The 19,226-nt window shown below is 33.6% G+C and overlaps 2 protein-coding genes across 6 annotated transcripts in view; one reads left to right on the top strand and one right to left on the bottom strand.

Moving 5' to 3' along the window:
• LOC136025417 (uncharacterized) overlaps positions 1 to 19,226 on the top strand; it is a 101,285-nt gene that overhangs the window by 69,131 nt on the left and 12,928 nt on the right. For 2 of the 4 annotated variants that reach the window (XM_065701442.1, XM_065701441.1), the window contains exons 7-9: positions 242 to 374; positions 1,695 to 1,783; positions 7,039 to 7,201. The exons of the other annotated variants lie outside the window; for them this stretch is intronic. The gene's annotated coding sequence lies outside the window, so the exon portion shown is untranslated. Of the gene's footprint in view, positions 1 to 241; positions 375 to 1,694; positions 1,784 to 7,038; positions 7,202 to 19,226 lie in introns of those variants that run through there. 4 annotated transcript variants of the gene reach the window in all.
• On the bottom strand, positions 10,315 to 16,806 carry LOC136025415 (zinc finger protein ZFP2-like). 2 transcript variants are annotated; one of them, XM_065701437.1, is made up of 3 exons: positions 15,491 to 16,806; positions 12,491 to 13,306; positions 10,315 to 12,238 (listed from the first exon to the last, which is right to left on the bottom strand). In XM_065701437.1, exons 1-3 carry the CDS (start codon positions 15,609 to 15,611, stop codon positions 11,721 to 11,723), a joined length of 1,455 nt encoding a protein of 484 aa, XP_065557509.1. In that variant the 5' UTR covers positions 15,612 to 16,806; the 3' UTR covers positions 10,315 to 11,720. The 2 variants fall into 2 exon arrangements, with proteins under 2 accessions (XP_065557509.1, XP_065557508.1); XM_065701436.1 differs by having other exon boundaries at positions 10,315 to 13,306; positions 15,491 to 16,805.

Below are 19,226 nucleotides of genomic sequence, written 5' to 3'. Positions count from 1 at the left end.
TCTTGATCCATGTCTACAACATTGAAAAAAGACCATTTTTTTTTTTTTTTTTTGGGATCAATGTAAAAGGGATATCTGAGACTTTGTCAACATAGTCCATATTTTATTTTAAAAACCACATTTTTACTTGAACTACGGAAATAGAGTATTACTTGAAGTTAATGCTCTTTAGGTCTTTCAAAAATCAAGGAAAAAATTTTTCCCTGAGTTTTTATTAATGTATGAGTTTTGTTCATTTTAGATGCGAATAAGGATTAATGCCTTACCCAAGTATATAAGGAACTGTTCAAGTATTTCAGGTCAAGATCAAATAAAAACAGTTTTGGCCCAGAGGTTTCCAGATCCTTCAGAAATTGTCGTTGAAGACATTTCTGGTGAGTATTGAACATATTTTTTCTTTTTCTATTTTTTCATGAAATAACAGAGAAAAGAATTTGAAAGTAACCAACGGGTCTATGGCCAGAAAAAGGAAGCCGAATAGAATAAAATATAACGAATATTTCGCACATATAAAACAAGGCGTCTTCAGCATAGAGCAAGAAAAAACACAACTAGACTCAAATACTTAAGTAATGTAAATAAAAAATATATATATATAGAACTTTGTTTTTTTTTGTTTTGTTTTTTTATTTGTTCATTTATTTTTTCCCAGAGTCAGTTAATGTGGAAGGGTGGTCAAATAAGTTTTTGAGAGGGATCAGTCAATGGGAAATCGGAAGTTCTAGTGTCCTTTTCTGAGATTTAGCCTGCTTTTCAATAAATTGCTGCAGAATTTGTTGTTACTGGCTACAGTGACTTTAAGAATTTATTACTCTAGTTTGACGGCCCTTGTGTTCTAGCACTTGTTTTGAACTGCAGATAAATACAGATTTAGTTCTAAGGGAGAGACGAGGAGAGGTTGGAGGTACAAACTGATATATAATCTTCAGGACCTTATCCAGGACTTTGTCTGAACAAGAGGAGCTAGATTTGTCAGTAGATCTTGTTGAAGACGGTCTTAATGACTGAAAGTGACTGAATGTTCTGCTATTGTGATTCAGTGCTTAGTTAATCAAAGTGTTACAAACCACTGTTTTACTTGTTTTCGGTGTTTTTATAAATAAATGAAAAATAAAATGTATATGATATGAAAAATGTTGCTGAATACAGCCACTTAAATGTGCAAGGCTGTAAGGGTAATTTCTCAAGTTTGAACATAGAAAAAAATTTCCTAATATAATTTTACTATCAAATAATGGTATTAAAAAAAAATAAAGTGATAAACTAGACTGTTAAATAAAGTGATGAAACTCTAGATGAAGGTGCATTACCTTTTTCTAAGCTCAGGAAAATTAGAATCATCAAAGCATTTCATGAAAATGTGAAAGTGATGCTTCAAAAGAAATCTTAAATTTGGTTTTGTGGCTACAAGGTAATTCTGAAATACCAATTTTACCCTAAAATTTCCTAGGGAATATCATGTTTTACCCTATTTTACCTCATTTTACCAGTTTTACTTAATGAGTTTTTATTTTGCGGTAATTTTACAACACTTGTTCCGGATTCCTTTGGCAAATACCTGGTTTCAAAGTTCCAGTGGATGGTGTAGTTAAAACGCAAACTATTTATTCGTAAGTATTAGGAGGTTTTTTGTTGATTTTTATGTGTGTCGCATTTGTTTCTTTGTTTACTTCTTAATCATTTCATCATTAAAGGTGGATGTGGTGCTATGTATGCTGTATTTGTCGCATCAAAGGAATTTAAAGGACTGCCAGTGATTAAGCAACACAAACTAGTGAAAGAGGTAAGTCTGGTTTGGGCCTATGAACCGTCACTTGATAACTTGTATTCTGTAGCATCCTCAAAAATCTTGCTCTTGAAAGAAAGGAGGAAGTCAGAGAGTCAGTGATAACGATCTCACGAGCTGGTACGAGCCGAATGTTGGAAAAAACAAATTTTCCAACATTCCCAATTTTCCAAAATTTTAGAATTAATGCTAAAATTTCTCCATAAGCAATCACAGAGGTGACGCGTAGTAACGAGTAAGTTTGCATAATAGTAACCACAAGTCTAAAAAAGAGACTTGATAACAATACATACATGAAAAGCATTGTCTTTTTACAGTGATTATTTAAAAAAAAAACACTCACAATATGAAGTTTTCCAAACAAAAGTAAAGAACTATACTTAAAATTAAGACGAGTAGAAATAAAACCATACAATAATTCAAACTTAAAGCAACCGGAAATTACCATCAAAGACTAATTAAAAGAAATTAGAATAATTTTCACATCAAACATAAAAGTAACAAATACTCTTATAGATGAATAGATAAACACAAAAGAAAATAAGTACATAAGATGAATCTGAAGTAAAGCTTGAAAAGAGCAGAAACTACTACAAACCAGAATTTAGCCATTACCTCCCCCCCCCACACACACACACACGAAGAATTTCTAAGAACTTGCAAAATTTGCATTATTAAAATCTATATTTATTTTGCACAGCGTGGTTTAATTTTTAAAGAGGTGGACGAAAACCAAAAATAAAGTAAAAACATTATAATAATCAGGTGAGAAAAAACTATTAAAATACATAATAGTCTGATATATAATGATATTAGTTCTGGAAAATATGATCAATTAAAGATTCATTATTTTGCTTCACAAAGATTTTTTATTTTCAGTTTTGCTTGCTCGGAGCTGGGCCAGGCGTTTTTGTCTAAGACCAGGCGATTTTGGCTGGCGTTTTAGCCTGAAATTCATATATTACGTAGGAGTTTTTCAAGAATGTGATTATGTAAAAATATATTTAGTTTATACTGAAGTGCAAGGCTTTACAAGTATTACGAGAAGTGGGGGGGGGGGTGTCGGCAGTCGACAAACTGCTGCTCTTAGTAATTTCTGTTCGTTTTGAGTTTGACTTGAGTGTTCATCTTAATTTCTTCTTGTTTAGGATTTATTTATTCATCTATATCAGTATCTGGTATTTTCATGTTTGGTGTAGTTATCTATTTTATTGTCACTTTGTTTCGAGTTTAACTTTTCTTTGGTAGTAAGTTATGATGGTCTTAATTTAAATTTGTTAAAGGACTTCATTTCAGCTTGTTTCAGTTTTAGATATAATTCTTTAATTTACTTAGAAACACTTCTTTTTCGAACTGTTTATTATCATTTTCGATTTCCGAAGTGTTATTATTGGTAAATATTGTAATTTTTAACTGGAATGCACTAAATTTTTTCCAGTTTTCAGCTTCTCTACTTAAGAAGTAAAATATCAGATTCTAATCGAAATGATTAAGCTTCGATTGTATTCAGCATAGCTATTGCATGGATTCAATATAATTGTTGTATAAACCCCGCTCAGTCTGAATCAAGCTTTACAGTTAAACTTTTGATTTAAGAGCAATATCAATTGTAAGAATCCTCCTGAGAAAATGCTCAAATAATTATATCTTAATGAAATAGTATGAGGAAATGAATATTTATCAGAAGCATTACTTAGCTCTCTTTATTTCTGATACATTAACCTCTCATATTTATGATTTTGACGTGTTTTCACATCATATCACTTGGTGTGGCGCGTAAAAGACGACATGCTGACAACTAGGATGCACATGATTTCTTTTAATTGACTTTAAAATCCTCTGTAATGTTTCCAGAAAATTTTTATTTAAGAGGGAGGTACCTCAAAGGGTGCACTTTGATGCCAAAACATCCTTGCTCTCATTGAGTCATCAGATAAATACAGAATTAGTTGTAAGGAAATGATGAGGAGAGCATGGAGGTAGGAAGTGATGTATAATCCCCAAGGCCATAATCAACATTTTCAACAAAAGTATAGAAAATAGTAACAAATTTTCTGATAAACTTCCAAGCATTCTATACTGCTATATTCAGTGATGTATTTAAATAGCGCTGTCTATAAAATAATCATAGAGCACAGGTGAAGCGCTACCAAATCCAGCATTTTCCGAAAAGAAACCTTTTGATCCATTAGCATTTTCCTGGGGTTTCATGCTATTTTCCAAAATTCCCATAAATTTGTTTTCGCAATAAGCTCTTAGTATTAAGATTATCCCAAAAAGCATGAACTGAATATTCTTTCTAGTTCACTTAGATTACACATGTCAAACATATAACTAGGGGCTAGGAAGGATCACAAAAGCACTTGCTTCTAATTCCCTCATTGTAATGTAAAGATACACATAATTTTCTTAATTGAGTTCAACATCGTCTGTATTATTTCCAGAAAACTTTAATTTAATATCCTTATCAGTACCAGGGATTTTTTGCATACATCCTTTAGCAACCTTGATGTATGCATTATCTTTTGATTTGATTCAATATGTTCTTCAATACTCCTCGAAATTTTTAACTGAATACCCTTAGCCGTCCCTGAGAACTCTCATCCTAATATCTTTAGTCGTTCTTGGGATTTTAGAAACACACTATTTTGGTGACCTGAATGCAAATATCGTGTTTTAGTTTGGTTTATTGTAGCCTATCCCTCATCCTTCAGTTGAAGTTTAAACTTAATATTCTTATCTGGTGCTACAGATGTTGCAAGATACTGCAGATATGGCATATTAACAGCCTGGACGTACATAATGTCCTTTCATTAAATTCTACACACCCCAATTTTCTTTGAAAGTTTCTAGCTAATTCTTTTAGCTCATCCTGAGATATAGAAGATACACCTATTCGACAACCGGGATTCATATACCACCTTTCCACTTAGTTCAACAGACTCTCAAAATTTCCTGAAAGTGTCTAGTTAATACCCATAGTCGCTCCTGAGGTATCGCTGATACACCCGCTTGACCACCAGAATGCATGTTCAACATCCTAATCAACACTCCCTGATATTTTCAACGTAATGCAATTGGCTTCTTATGAGACTTTGTGGATGCGGCCTTTTCACAACCGAAATGCACATTGTGTCTTTTGGTCGAGTTAAAACACCCACCTCAGCATTTCGTCAAAGTTTCAATTACATATAAATCAGTTTTAGAACCGAGATGAATAGTGCCTTTTGATTTAGTTCAATATTCCCCCTCAAAATTCCCTGAGAGCTTCAACTTAAAGGCCTTACTTGTTCCTGATATATTGCAAATGTGCCCTTTCATAACCTAGATGTTCGTTATGGCTTTTCATGTAAGTAAACATTCCCCTCAACAGTCACTGAAAGTTTCAATTTAATACAATTAGCTGACTCTGATATATTGCAGATATACCGTTTTAATAACCCAAATACATACAATGTTTTTTCATTCAGTATAGTATCTCCTCAGTATTTCCTGAAAGTTTCAAACTCAAACATTTAACTACTCCCAAAGCAATGTAAATACGCCCTTTTGACAACCTGCCTGTAATAGTGGCTTTTAATTTAGCTTATCGTCCCTCTTATAAACAATTTAAATTTCCGATTTAATAGCCTTGACGTGTCTACAGGTATTGTAGATATGCCCTTTTGTCAACCTGATTGCACATAGTTCCCTTTGGATTAATTCAACATCTCCCTCAACGTCTCTGGAAGTTACAACCTAGCACACGTAATACACTCCTGAGATATTACAGTTATGCCCTTTTCATAGCATTATGTACGCATTGTCTTTTAATTTATTTTAACGCTTCTTCAAAATTCCCTGAAGACTTCAACTTAATAATCTTAGTAGCTTCTGTGATATTGTAGATATAACTTTTGACAACCTGGATGAAAATAGTGTCTAATGATTTAGTTCAATTCCGTTTTTGCCATTACCTAAAAGTTTCGACCTAATACACTTAGTCGTTGCTGAGATATTGAAGATAAGCTCTTTTGACTACCAGAATGCATACAATAAAACCTTGATGCACTTAGTATATTTTAATTAAGTTAGGCATGTGGATGTCTAGCCATATCAGAAGGCATATTTATTAGACCTTCTGATTATTTGAAAAAAAAAAAAACGGCTATCACAATGAAGGTGGATAATCCAACCGATTGAGCCCGCTCTGGAGTTTCTACGTCCACCCCTCCATGAGAAGGCATATGGATGGACATAGTGTCTTTTGTTTTAGTTTGACATCCCCCTAAACAACAGTTGGAAATTACGACGCGTTCGAACTTCCCAGTCGGAAGACGTTCTCCCCCAAATCAGTGATTACCCTCTGTGTAACTGCTGTCAAAAAACGAATACATCCTACTTCTTCTTTGGAATAGGCGGCTTTGTGCTGCGATGTTAGAATTTTGATTTTTGATGAGTGTATTTAAAAAAAATATATAAAATAAAGCAATTACATCGTTGTCTTCCGCAAGATTCCTGGCCTAGTAGTACTTCAGGAAACACAAGGTGACCAAATGATTTTAAATTTTCTATCAGTAAAAAAAAACAATAATTTTAAGAGTTTATTTACAAATATTAAAATTTGGTTCTCACAGAATAAATGCTTAACAGAGCAGCTTTATGATCACTCCTGAATTGGCTTCCGATCTTGTGAAACAGCAGAAAAAGAGCAAGTCTAACTTTTAACATTTTATCCCCCCCCTCCAAAAAAAGAAAAAAACAATAAAGAACAACATATTAACAAAATTAATAAATAAAGCAGTTATATTATCGTTTTCTGTAAATGTTAACATAGTAGTGGATGCAAGATTGTCATATTAAATTTTATATTGATAAAATTTGCTTCCATTTCGTATTGATAAAAATTGATTCAAATGCTAAACAAAGTAATTACATCATCATTCCCAAAATGCCTCTGACGTGGTAAACAAAGGGACAACAACAGGCATAACTTCTGACACTTTTTGAATCACCAAATAAAAAATAACTACGAAGAGACTGGCGAAAGAAATAAAATAATAAAAATTCAAAATCATAAAAAGAAGTAATAAAGAAGTATAACCCTGTTAAATTTATTTTTTTTCTCAAGCAGTAGTAACTCTTTCCCTTTTGTAAAAAAAAAAAAATAAATAAAAATCAACAAGATACAAGGAAGAAAGAAAGAAAGATAATCCCGGAAAATTTGTGACAAATTTTTTTTCTTTTGTAACTATCTTCTTTTTGTTTTTCAGGCTCTCAAAGAGGAGATAAAAGCAATGCATGGGATCCGGGTGCAGACTGAAGCACAGAGCTAGCTACTCTCTTCATGATCACCTGAAGATGATAGTCCTAAATAATATTTTATTTATATAGTTTTTGAACTGTAATGTTATTTAATTGACGTATTTTTAGTTAGCTTTTTATTTGACCCGTTACTTAATTTTGAAAGAAGGTAGCTCAAACAGCTTGTATTGCAGAATTGATTCAAGATTATCCATACATCTTTTTGTTCTTAAAACTGGTGAATTTCGTTGAATAATATGGACTACTTTAAAAACATTTTTAATGTAATAAAAAAAAAGTTAAAGAGTTCTCTTTTTCATCACATCTTTTTCAGTAAAACCGTCGCAATTTGAAACACTAGAAATGGTATGTCCAAAGCTTCAGTTTATCAGGCTATGCAAGAGGATCTGGGGCTTAGGGATGCTTCTAAGTTAATTCAGAAAAATTGAAGTATTTTTAACTTAAGGACGGGTGACCAGATCTTAATGAAATTTGTTATTTAAAAGGAACTCATGTTTCAGAGCTCTTATTTGAAATCCCGACCAGATCTGTTGGCATTGGGGGGAGTTGGAGGGGGAAACCAGATATCTTGGAAAACGCTTAGAGTGGAGAGATCGGGATGAAACTTGGTGGTTAGAGTAAGCAAATGTCATAGATACGTGATTGACGTTGCCGTACTGGATCCGCTCTCTTTGGGGGAGTTAGTTGGGTCCAGTGCTTCTGGACTTGTTAGGACGATGAAAATTGGTAAGCATGTCAGAGACTTGCACAAATTGACCTGATAAAGTCGTTTTCGCTAATTCGACCATCTGGGGAACTGAAGGAAGAGGAAAAATTAGAATAAATGAGGTATTTTTAACTTACGAGTGGGTTATCGGATCTTAATGAATTTCCATATAAGAGCTCTTATTTTAAATCCTGACCGGCATTAAGCCTCTGATTTTCCTTTTAAATTAATCTATTGATTCTTGGAATTTTGCCAGTGCTCATACCATATGAGCTCTTGGCTCTTCCGACCTTGTCACAAGTGCCATATGAGCTCTTAGCTCTTGTTTTATTTAATTTCTGAACCTTTTTGAATTAATGCAGGTTTTGATTTGGGTCAATGTACGAATTAAAACGAAGTTTGCATATTATTTTACTTTTTTCGGCTAAATGGCTTTCTCAAAGTTTTAATCGGGCGGTTTCGATAAAAGAGAGGTGGGGGAGGAGGCCCAGTTGTCCTCCAATTTTCGGTTAGTTAAAAAGGTAAGTAGAACTTTTTATTTTTTTACGATCGTTTTCATTAGTAATAAATATCCGTAACTTAAGAATTAACTTATGCAACGAAATTCTATATTATGTATATTTTTATTACGTACATGAGGGGGTTCGCCCTCCTCGTCAATACCTCGCTCTTTAAACTAAAGTTTCAATTTTTTCCCTATCCTCTAAGAATTCCCTGAACCACTAAGGTCGTAGAATAAATAGTTGAAATTACTAAGAATACTTTAGCATAAAGAGCAAGATATTGTGGAGGAGACGAACCTCCTTATATACGTAATAATTTTATGTTTGTTTTAAGTTTTAATTCTGCTCCTTACTTCCAGTTGAAAAAACTTTTTTTTTTATTCGTTTTCTCATTGTCTTTTAAATTATGCTAGAAAATCTTGCCTTTTCTCATTGTCTTTTAAATTATGCTAGAAAATCCTGTGCCCCCTTCATGGAAATTCTCTTCCCCTCATGATAAATTCTTCCATGGAAAGATCTTCCCACGTAACCCCCTACCCGAGACTTATAAGTTTATAACTTGCAGCCCCTTCTCCGGGGATGGGGGATTGAGTCGTCCCCAAAGACGTAGTTATTAGGTTTTTCGACTACGATGAACAAAAAGCATATCTCAAAATTTTGATCCGGTGACTTTGGGAAAAAATGAGCGTGGAAGGGGGGCCTGTGTGCCCTCCAATTTTCAACTAATTTAGAGCAAGGTCACTTAAAAAGGACACTAGAACTTTTAGATTTCCGTTAGAATAACCAGAACGGATCCGCTCTCTGGGGCAGTTAGGGGGATAATTCTAAAAAATTAAGTATTTTTAACTTAAGAAGGAGTAATCAGATCTTAACGAAAAGGACACAAATTCACTTAAAAAGGACACAAACTAATTTAGAGCAATTTAATTTTGGTCCATTGGAAGTTTCGATAGATTTTTAAATACTGTTTTCAGAATAGGTCCATGGCTTTTCCTTAACAAATTATGAGGTTTATTTACCAGGCTGAGGTTTATCAACCCGAATTAACAGGATCAAAAGAATGGAAAACAAGCTGTTGATGACCTTCAAAAGTAGAAACAAAAACAATTGAAAAATAAATTAAATCCTCGGGATAAGCATATTAGCTGTAATGCTCTGGAGTCTGGAGAAAGGGGCTATTGTCTGACTTTTGCTTATCTATGACAGTTGAGGTAATCTTATACTTTACTAATTCGAGCTGAAATTTACCATAATAAGTTGTTTAAAGTATTTTCGGGCATTTACGTAAATGCCCCTTCTTTCGACGACTTGTTGAACGTGATATGCCAGTGAAAAACAAGGATAGATCCTTCATTTCTCAAGGATGACAGATTCATCCGTTCAAACAAAGTAGAGGGATATTTTTGCGCGCTTTGAATCACTCACGGTCCCAAATTTTAATTTGATGTCGACTTTAGTCATTTGATACTTCAATAAATTAAGTTTTCTTAACCTTTTCATTTTAGAGTAAAGTCTGTGTTTCTTTCAAAATTTGATTTTTATTTTCTAACAGGAGATTACATGGCATATCAGTTCGAACTCCTTTAACTCTTATTCAAAGTCAACTGTCAGTTTATATTGTTAAAAATTAAACACACCCAACGATAACTTTGAAGACCTATTTTGAATATGTACAGCTTTCACTATATGAACACCAGCAGCTTTGGATATTTACCAATCATTGCATATTGAAATTATACCGAAAGACCATAAGTCCGTAAGTTTAAAGAAAAATATAACAAAATTATCTTGATTTTTCAAGATTTTTAGATCAAAGCTACCCTATTTATTGTACTATACACTATTTTGTATGTGCTTTCAAATTTGTGCTTCGCCCAGGGACATATAATGGCCGAGAAAGACTATTATACTGTTAGTAACTCTATTTTAATTAGGAGGTATACCCCCCCCCCCCACCCAAGTAGAAATATTAGATTCAGAAGAGTTCAACGGTTCACTTCCTAATCATAGGCAATATAGGGACAGCAGGCCATTGTAAAGAATATATATGCAGGGTTCATGCGATCGTTCTGCCATGGTCAGGCAACAAAGCAGGATTTACTTTTGAGCATCTAGAAAACTCATAACCAAAATTTACAATGATCTTTAAGCAAATAATGCTTCTATTAAAAAAAAAGTCACCATCCAATTAAATAAGAAAATGGCAAAAATTACAAAACTCATCAACACATGACAACAAATAATAATAATAGTGACGCATGACAACAACAAAAATACAACAAATAAAGATGAAATTTCAAATCGTGGTAATGTTGAAGACAAAAACAGTACAATACAACACACGATAAACAATCAAGAAAACATTCCCTTGCAAGCATAAAAACCAGTCAATTACATTTCAAGCAAAATAGCCGGTAATACAATCAGGGGAAGCGTATATTTCAAACTGATCATTAAACAGGTGGTTTACTGCTTCAAAACAATATGCTGGGGTCTTATTTAGTGATTTTGGGACTGAATGTATTTTTAAATTAGAAAATATTCCTCTTTGCTTATTATTTTATATATATACCTTTCACAACTTTTAACTATATTAAACCTAATTTGATCTTGGCCAATTAGCTTGTTTGTCGTTTTTCTTTCAATAGAAATACCAAAAGCCATTTTTAGAAATATAGAGGAGGGGGAGCCAGGGGAAAATAGATTAAAGGACAAAGGAGCCTGTGTATCCTTCTAGATTTTTTCCCCTGTCAAATACTTTCACTTCCTTTCTAAATCCAGCAACAAAATCACTTTACTTTTGATTTGAATAATTTAATTTATTCACACGATTTTGCATATCTGGAATTTTTAACGGACACACTGACAGGACTCAATATCTAAAACAAATACAATTAATAGAATTCCTTTTCAAAAAATTTATTTTCATATATTCCAAAAAATATTACTAAACTAGGCTATACCATTCTTACATACTTGAGAATTGGGCCTTATTTTCTTTTTTTGTAGTTTGATAATTTGATCATAACACAAATGTTATTCCAATCTGAGAGAGATTTTAATCTACTGCAATAAAAATATAGAAATTATGATCTTAAAAAAAGAAGAAAAACAAGCTGGAAACAAAAATTCTAACATACTTTGTCGATAAAGACTCAATATTTTCCTGGAATGAGTTGTCTGATGGTTATTCGAATGGACATTAAAGGAACATATTAGGTCTTTTAAATACTTCATGACTAAATGGTTTTGGTAAAGCTAAATGTTACCTGTAAGTGCTCTCTGATGATTAATAAAATTCCTCCACTCAGAAAAGCTTTTCTGACATGCATCACATTTATATGGTCTCTCACCTGTATGCACTCTTTGTTGCTTGTCCAAAGTGCCTAACTGAGAAAAACTTTTCTGCCAAGCATTTCATTTATATGGTCTCCCCAGTATGTGTTCTTTGGTGCTTTTTCAAAGACCCTGATTCCGAAAAACTCTTTCGACATGTATCGCATTTGTATGGTCTCTCACCAGTATGTGTTCTTTGGTGCTTTTTCAAAGACCATGATTCCGAAAAACTCTTTCGACATGTATCGCATTTGTATGGTCTCTCACCTGTATGTATTCTTTGGTGACTATACAAATGGCTTGAACGAGAAAAACTCTTGTGACATACATCACATTTGTATGGTCTCTCACCTGTATGCACTCTTTGGTGTGCATTGAGATGATCCAGTCGAGAAAAGTTCTTGTGACATGTATCACATGTATATGGTCTTTCACCTGTATGTACTCTTTGGTGTACAGTGAGACTGCCCACTTGGACAAAACTCTTCTGGCATGTTTTACATTTATAAGGTCTCTCACCAGTATGTGTTCTTTGGTGCTTTTTCAAAGACCATGATTCCGAAAAACTCTTTCGACATGTATCGCATTTGTATGGTCTCTCACCTGTATGTATTCTTTGGTGACTATACAAATGGCTTGAACGAGAAAAACTCTTGTGACATACATCACATTTGTATGGTCTCTCACCTGTATGCACTCTTTGGTGTGCATTGAGATGATCCAGTCGAGAAAAGTTCTTGTGACATGTATCACATGTATATGGGCTTTCACCTGTATGTACTCTTTGGTGTACAGTGAGACTGCCCACTTGGAAAAAACTCTTCTGGCATGTTTTACATTTATAAGGTCTCTCACCATTATGTGTTCTTTGGTGCTTTTTCAAAGACCCTGATTCCGAAAAACTCTTTCGACATGTATCACATTTGTATGGTCTCTCACCAGTATGTGTTCTTTGGTGCTTTTTCAAAGACCCTGATTCCGAAAAACTCTTTCGACATGTATCGCATTTGTATGGTCTCTCACCTGTATGTATTCTTTGGTGACTATACAAATGGCTTGAATGAGAAAAACTCTTGTGACATACATCACATTTGTATGGTCTCTCACCTGTATGCACTTTTTGGTGTACATTGAGATGATTCAGTCGAGAAAAGTTCTTGTGACATGTATCACATGTATATGGTCTTTCTTCGTTTGCCTCAATTTCTGATTCAATTGAATTTAAGGAAACGCTTGAAGATGGAGTCTGTAAAGCAGCTAGCAATACATTCCCTTTCAAGTCTAGTTTGAAGACGCTTTGTGAAAAGTGCCCATGTAAAAAAATATGTTGTCTCATATCATCAATAAACTCTTGTAAGCAAATGGCACATCTTCTCCTCTCCCCCATTCGGTGCTCCATAATGTGAACAACAAAATCTCTGTAATCATGAACTACTGCTGGACAAACAACACATTCTATTGGTGTAAGTTCTTCACAGCCAGTGTCTATGTGAAGATCTAGCATGAAAAATGATTTTTCTGCTTTTCCACAAACATCACAACGCCAGATACCTACTGTTAATTCTTCTATAGCCTTTTTTGTCATTTTTCTCACCATAACAACCGGTTTTGGGCCTAAGGGCTGCGTTAAAGCAACACCATTAGAACAGTGCACTGTAGAATAGATTAATCCTAGAACAAAAAAACAAATAAATAAAATAAAAATGAATAAACCAAAAAAAGATAAAATAAAGAGGCCTTAAACCAACAATAGGTGAAAACAAGCATTACCAGAGTGTTCAGTCTATAGAGAAAAACAAAAACAAACAAAGAACATTAGCCTACATAGTTGGAAACCTTATAAAAAATAATTTCCTCTATTCCCTCTTCATTTTCTAAAATTATTTTACTAGAAAGACGTGTAAATTCAATATAGACACACTTTCTGAATCTAACAAAGCCAAAAACTTTGTATTATGTTTAGTTAGAAGAATAAATTCGCGGAAAAATTACCGAAAGTCCAAGGGCCATTGAAGCACAAAACTCATAGCCAGCAGAAAATAAAAGTGAGGTTCTGAGGATAGACATATGCAAGGGAATGCTATCCTGTCCCCCTTTTATTCTGTTTTCTGAACAAACTGATGTTTGTAGTAAATTAAATTTCAGCTTTTTGTTAACAAATAGTTTTTCTTTCCAAATAATATTGTGATTTGGGAGACTTCCTCGAGAGACGAAAATTTCAGACAGTTGGTTTCAGCAGAAAAGTTCTTGTGAGAGATGTCAAAAGGAAAATCATCTTGATATATTTTATGACAAGTAGGTTCTAGGCACATCTTAATAGCCCATTAAAAATGGGGATTCTATTTAATTATTCAGCTCTGGAGACAAACATTGAGGAATTATGCTCCTCCATCTAAAATTCTGCATATTTAAACAGTTCACGAGAATGCAATTAAAAATTATGTCTCTCAGGTATATGGCTACAATTACAGTTTTACAGTAATAGTAACAAAATCCAAAACCTGCAAGATACAATATTTCTACCTTTCTATTGCATCTTATATCCAAATCACGCTCTAGATTTTAAGTCATCTTAAAAAATAATGACCAGAAAAATCTTCAAAATTCCAAAAAAGTTTAAAAAAATTGAGTGTATTGAATCAGGAAGTAAAAGTTGTTTTTTTTTAGAGAAGAGAATAAAAAATAAGAAGCAAAAGATAATATTTTGTCATTACAGATATCACACAATAATGTAAGAATTATATTTTCAATGTTGACTAAAAACAAAAACCTAGCATGTAGATTATATCCCCCCCATCCACTCCAAACAAAATCTGATGGAGTCTCTTGCTCTAGTTGTCTCAAGATGTGAGAAAAATGGATGAAAAGCCAAAACAGGGAGCTTCCCATTTAAACTTGCTTGGGAAAAAACAGAAAATCATAAAACCAAGTACAAATGTTTTCTTGCATCCATGTGTCTCATGGATGTGGGACAAATGGATGATACCCCACTACAGGGAGCTTCGCATTTGAACTTGCTTTGAAAAACACACAGAATCATAAAACTAAGCATAAATATTTTGTGTTCTTTTAGAAAAAGAAAATGCATCTTTAGCCATAACTCTGGCACGTACGCAGGGGGGGGGGGGCTTTGGGCCCCCCTGAAATTTTGTGAAATGTTTAATTTCCCCATGTTTTTTTTTTTTGATTTCTGGCAAAAGTAGGGCATTTATTAAGAATCTAGATACATGTGTGAAGCCTTTTTTGGGATTTTACAGCATGCAATTATCTGGTCAAGTCACTGCCCAATTATTAACCCGTTTTCAGTCTAACTTTTTACCCTCTTTGAAGTTATTAGTGATTGTACTCTTATTTTTATTTTGTAAAGAGAGTTTGCTTTCCACAGCAAAATGGAATTATCCTTGATATTAGGGCATTTATCCCCCCTTTTCAGGATAAAGTACAGCTTTTAATGGGTCAATTTTCGGAAACTATCATTTTTCATTAAAATCAATTTTTTCACAATAGAAGAACTACCCCCACAGCCCCCATATTGCACTGTTAATTTCCCTTTCAGGAGGATATAATAGATTTATCACTGGTTATGTGTTGCTATGAACATAACTTGAGCCTAAAACCTACTCTTGAGGCTTCAGTCTTCTTTCCCCCATCCGTTACAATTATACAGATGAAAGTTAATCTGTATTTTCTGATACAGGTGCTTTTTGCATTTATTTAGTTACTAAATAAAAAAAGAGCTACTTTATATCTGCTGTTTTGAAGGTTCCCCCCCCCCCAAAAAAAGTCCTGTGTATGTGCCTGGCATAACTAGTTCTAATTAAAACTGGTTCTACAATGTTGTAGGTTGAATCATACCATTGCCACTGCTCACTCCATCCCGAGAACCCAAGACAGACACTAAAGTGGAGTTTTTTGGTGAAGGATCCACAAGCGGATTTTGATGTTCAGGTGATAAAGTACAATTTGAAGTTTCCATGGGTCTTTTGGTATCAACTGATATAGTATCTTCAACTCCTGTAACACAACAAATATAATGACAGAAAAAAATAAGATACTATTATAACATATTCTCATTAATTTACCCAAAATAATAAGGATCAGAAAAAATAATAAAGGTAAAAAAAAAAATTAAATCCAAGTGCAATAATACATGAAATGAAAAAATTAATTTTGCTTAAAGCTTCTTGTTTACATTACAAATCTCAACATTCAAATAGTACATACATGCTCCTCCCTTAGAATAAGAAATGAATAAAAACCTGAACTTTCAATGAAATAAAGTTTACATCAGATAAAACTTTTAAAGAGATGGTCTTTATCTGCTAAAGTTTAAGACCAAACAACAGAGAACAAAATAGTTTCAGATTAGTTGTTTGATTAAGGCTGTAATTTTCGTTATCTTGTGCATGAATTGTAATTGTATTGAGAGAATAATATACAATCAGCAATTTACAGATTAAGAACCAAAAAACATGATTGTTAGCAGCCATGAATCGTTGCTTTATTTTTATGAGGATTATTTCTGTCTTGCTAGGGCTTCAACACGTGGAAATATATAGAGTTTTAGACTTATAAATGGATTTTTATTGTACCACTTGCTTCTGAATCATCAAGGTCTCTTGTCACCACTAGAATTTCTTTCCTTTACAATTTAAGATTAACACATACCTAGGACTCTAATTACAAGACTTTTCTTGTAAATAGCTAAAAAGGACACCTACAGACATATACACCTCACCTTTTTTCATTATATTCATAAGTGTAATCATCAAATTTACATTATCCTAGTTTAAAAGTTTTATTTTTCATTTCAACTGTGCAGAATTTCATACCTGATAAAACCCCGACATTCCTTTTAATTAATAAAGTTCAATTTGATTTTTCGTATACACCTCTAGATTTATATTGCAAAAACAAAATTGTTCTTCATACAAATAAGATAACTTTTGAATCTAAATACAAAAGAAATGAATTTCATATTTTTGTTTGAATTGTGTTTTTATTATATTTACATTCTATAGTGAAAACTTCTTATAGTGAAAACTATATATGATATATTTTAAAGCTTCATTCACTAGCTTTTAGGAAAACAATCTTCCTGTTTGTTAGGCTCAAGTTTACAAGACTCAGAAACGTCAGGACCATTATCCAGAGCAATATCTTTATGTTTAAGAGACAAAACAAGGTTTGGAGCATCATAAAAATCATGGTCACTAGGTAAAGCATCTTCAACTTCTACAAGAAAATACAAATAAAAGACAAAAACCATATCTAAAAGTAAGGCTAAAACAATTTTTTTCTGAAAAGTTTAAACACAAAACTACAAAATCCTTTTAGATGCTCATCATTCTAAAAATATCTGCAGGAGTCTCTATATGGGTAGAGCTATACATGTCAAGGTGCAGCTTTGACTTAACTGACAAGACTATTTTCTTATATTCACAGCCATTTGATAACAAAAAATTTGTCCTAGGGACGAAATCCAGAAGTAGGTTTGCACAGCTTTCCATTGTTTTATCAATTTTTCTGCTGCTTCTAGGAGAGTGAAACATAGTATTAGAGTTTGCTTCATGAACTTGTGCAGGTTGTTCTGACTTGAGTTTATGAATACATTTAGTCTTCACATTCCTAAGACCATCCATGCAAAAAATTTATACAATTTAGTGACAAGGTATCTTATGTTGTCACAAGGACTATTTAAACCTTAGGGTAATGACATTGGGTATGTGAGATAGGAAGGCGCCAATTTCCCTAAGATGCTTATCCATGGCCTGGTTTTGAATTTGTTAATTAATCTGCAATGTGTCTTGTTAATGCAAGGCCCACCCCTTCTCAAGAAGCACACCCACATCATTCATTGACACGAGTATAGATTATTTCCTGTTTTCACATCTTACTTCCTTCCCTGATAAGAAGCCTACTTACACCCTTGGCTTGCTGACAAGAGAAGCACCTTACAAGTAATATAATCGTTTTAAGGCTGGCAACATTCTTCAGTTTATCTTATTTTAATACAAAAAGGTTATAATTCCTGCCCTTACAATAGATCCATCACTTGTACCAACACTAGTGTTGCCAAGAAAACCCAATACAAATACTTAGTGCACTGAAGTATTTTAGCCACATATTAAGTTTAAGAACTCTGTTTCTAGCCCTACAGTTTCTTTTATGAATGTTGTATATAGGATATTTCAATAGGAATCCAGGGAAGCTCTTGGGAGCCCTGCAAGTCATAACTGATGAGAGTCTAGTTTCATCATCAAATTTCAACTATGGTCATTACATTTATTTTATCCTATTTATTCCTAACAATCAAAACATACTGGCAAAAGCAAAGCCTTCATTTACAGATTTTCACCCAGAAATTTTGAAAAACTCCTGAATTCTGCACAAAACATCCATTTCTCAACAATTCAGACCAACTAGCAATCTTTTCACCAAAAGCCAAAATGTAATGGCATCATTAATCAAACAGTTCGTGATAACGAACTGTAGTAAGGAGCGACCCGGCTCAATAGTAACCAAAACTCTAAAAAATGGAATTTTGATACCAATAGCTACATCAAAAGAATCGCATTTTAATGCTGGTTTTAAATATATAAGTTTCATCAAGTTTAGTCTTACCCATCAAAAGTTACGAGCCTGAGAAAATTTGCGTTATTTTAGAAAATAGGGGGAAACGCCCCCTAAAAGTCATAGAATCTTAACGAAAATCACACCATCAGATTCAGCGTATCATAGAACCCTAGTGTAGAAGTTTCGAGCTCCTATCTACAAAAATGTGGAATTTTGCATTTTTTGCCAGAAGGCAGATCACGGATGCGTGTTTATTTGTTTTTTGTTTTTGTTTTTGTTTTTTTTTTTTCCAGGGGTGATCGTATCGACCCAGTTGTCCTAGAATGTTGCAAGAGGGCTCATTCTAAAGGAAATGAAAAGTTCTAGTGCCCTTTTTAAGTGACCAAAAAAATTGGAGGGCACCTAGGCCCCCTCCCACGCTAATTATTTTCCCAAAGTCAACGGATCAAAATTCTGAGATAGCCATTTTATTCAGCGTAGTCGAAAAACCTTATAACTAGGTCTTTGGGGACGACTTACTCCCCCACAGTCCCCGTGGGAGGGGCAACAAGTTACAAACTTTGACCTGTGCTTACATATAGTAATGGTTATTGGGAAGTATACAGGCGTTTTCAAGAGGATTTTTTTGGTTTGGGGGAGGGTTTGAGAAGAGGGGGATATGCTGGGGGAACTTTCCTTCGAGAATTTGTAATGGGAGAAGAAAATTTCCATGAAGGGAGAGCAGGATTTACTAGCATTATTTAAAAAAAAAAACAATTAAAAAATAAAAGTGAAAAAGCTTTTTCAGCTGGAAGTAAGGAACAGCAATAAAACTTAAAACAAACAGAAATTATTACCCATATGAGGGGCTCACCTCCTTCTAATACCTCGCTCTTTACGCTAAAGTATTTTCGGTAATTTCAACTACTTATTCTACGGCTTTTGTGATTCAGGGGGTCATTCTTAATGAATTGGGATAAAATTTAAGCTTTAGTGTAAAGAGCGAGGTACTGACGATGGGGCGAATCCCCTCATA

The sequence above is a fragment of the Artemia franciscana genome, chromosome 3, assembly GCF_032884065.1.
Source record: "Artemia franciscana chromosome 3, ASM3288406v1, whole genome shotgun sequence".
Classification (NCBI taxonomy): domain Eukaryota; kingdom Metazoa; phylum Arthropoda; class Branchiopoda; order Anostraca; family Artemiidae; genus Artemia; species Artemia franciscana.
This window is presented reverse-complemented; position numbering and strand designations above follow the sequence as displayed.

What these genes read in the sequence shown, in the direction of transcription:
- LOC136025415 (XM_065701436.1), bottom strand. Translation starts at nt 15,611, where the DNA reads ATGGAAACTTCAAATTGTACTTTATCACCTGAACATCAAAATCCGCTT. An exon ending in TGGAGTGAGCAGTGGCAATG is followed by an intron (nt 13,307 to 15,490) that starts GTATGATTCAAC and finishes TTTTTGTTCTAG; the next exon opens with GATTAATCTATTCTACAGTG.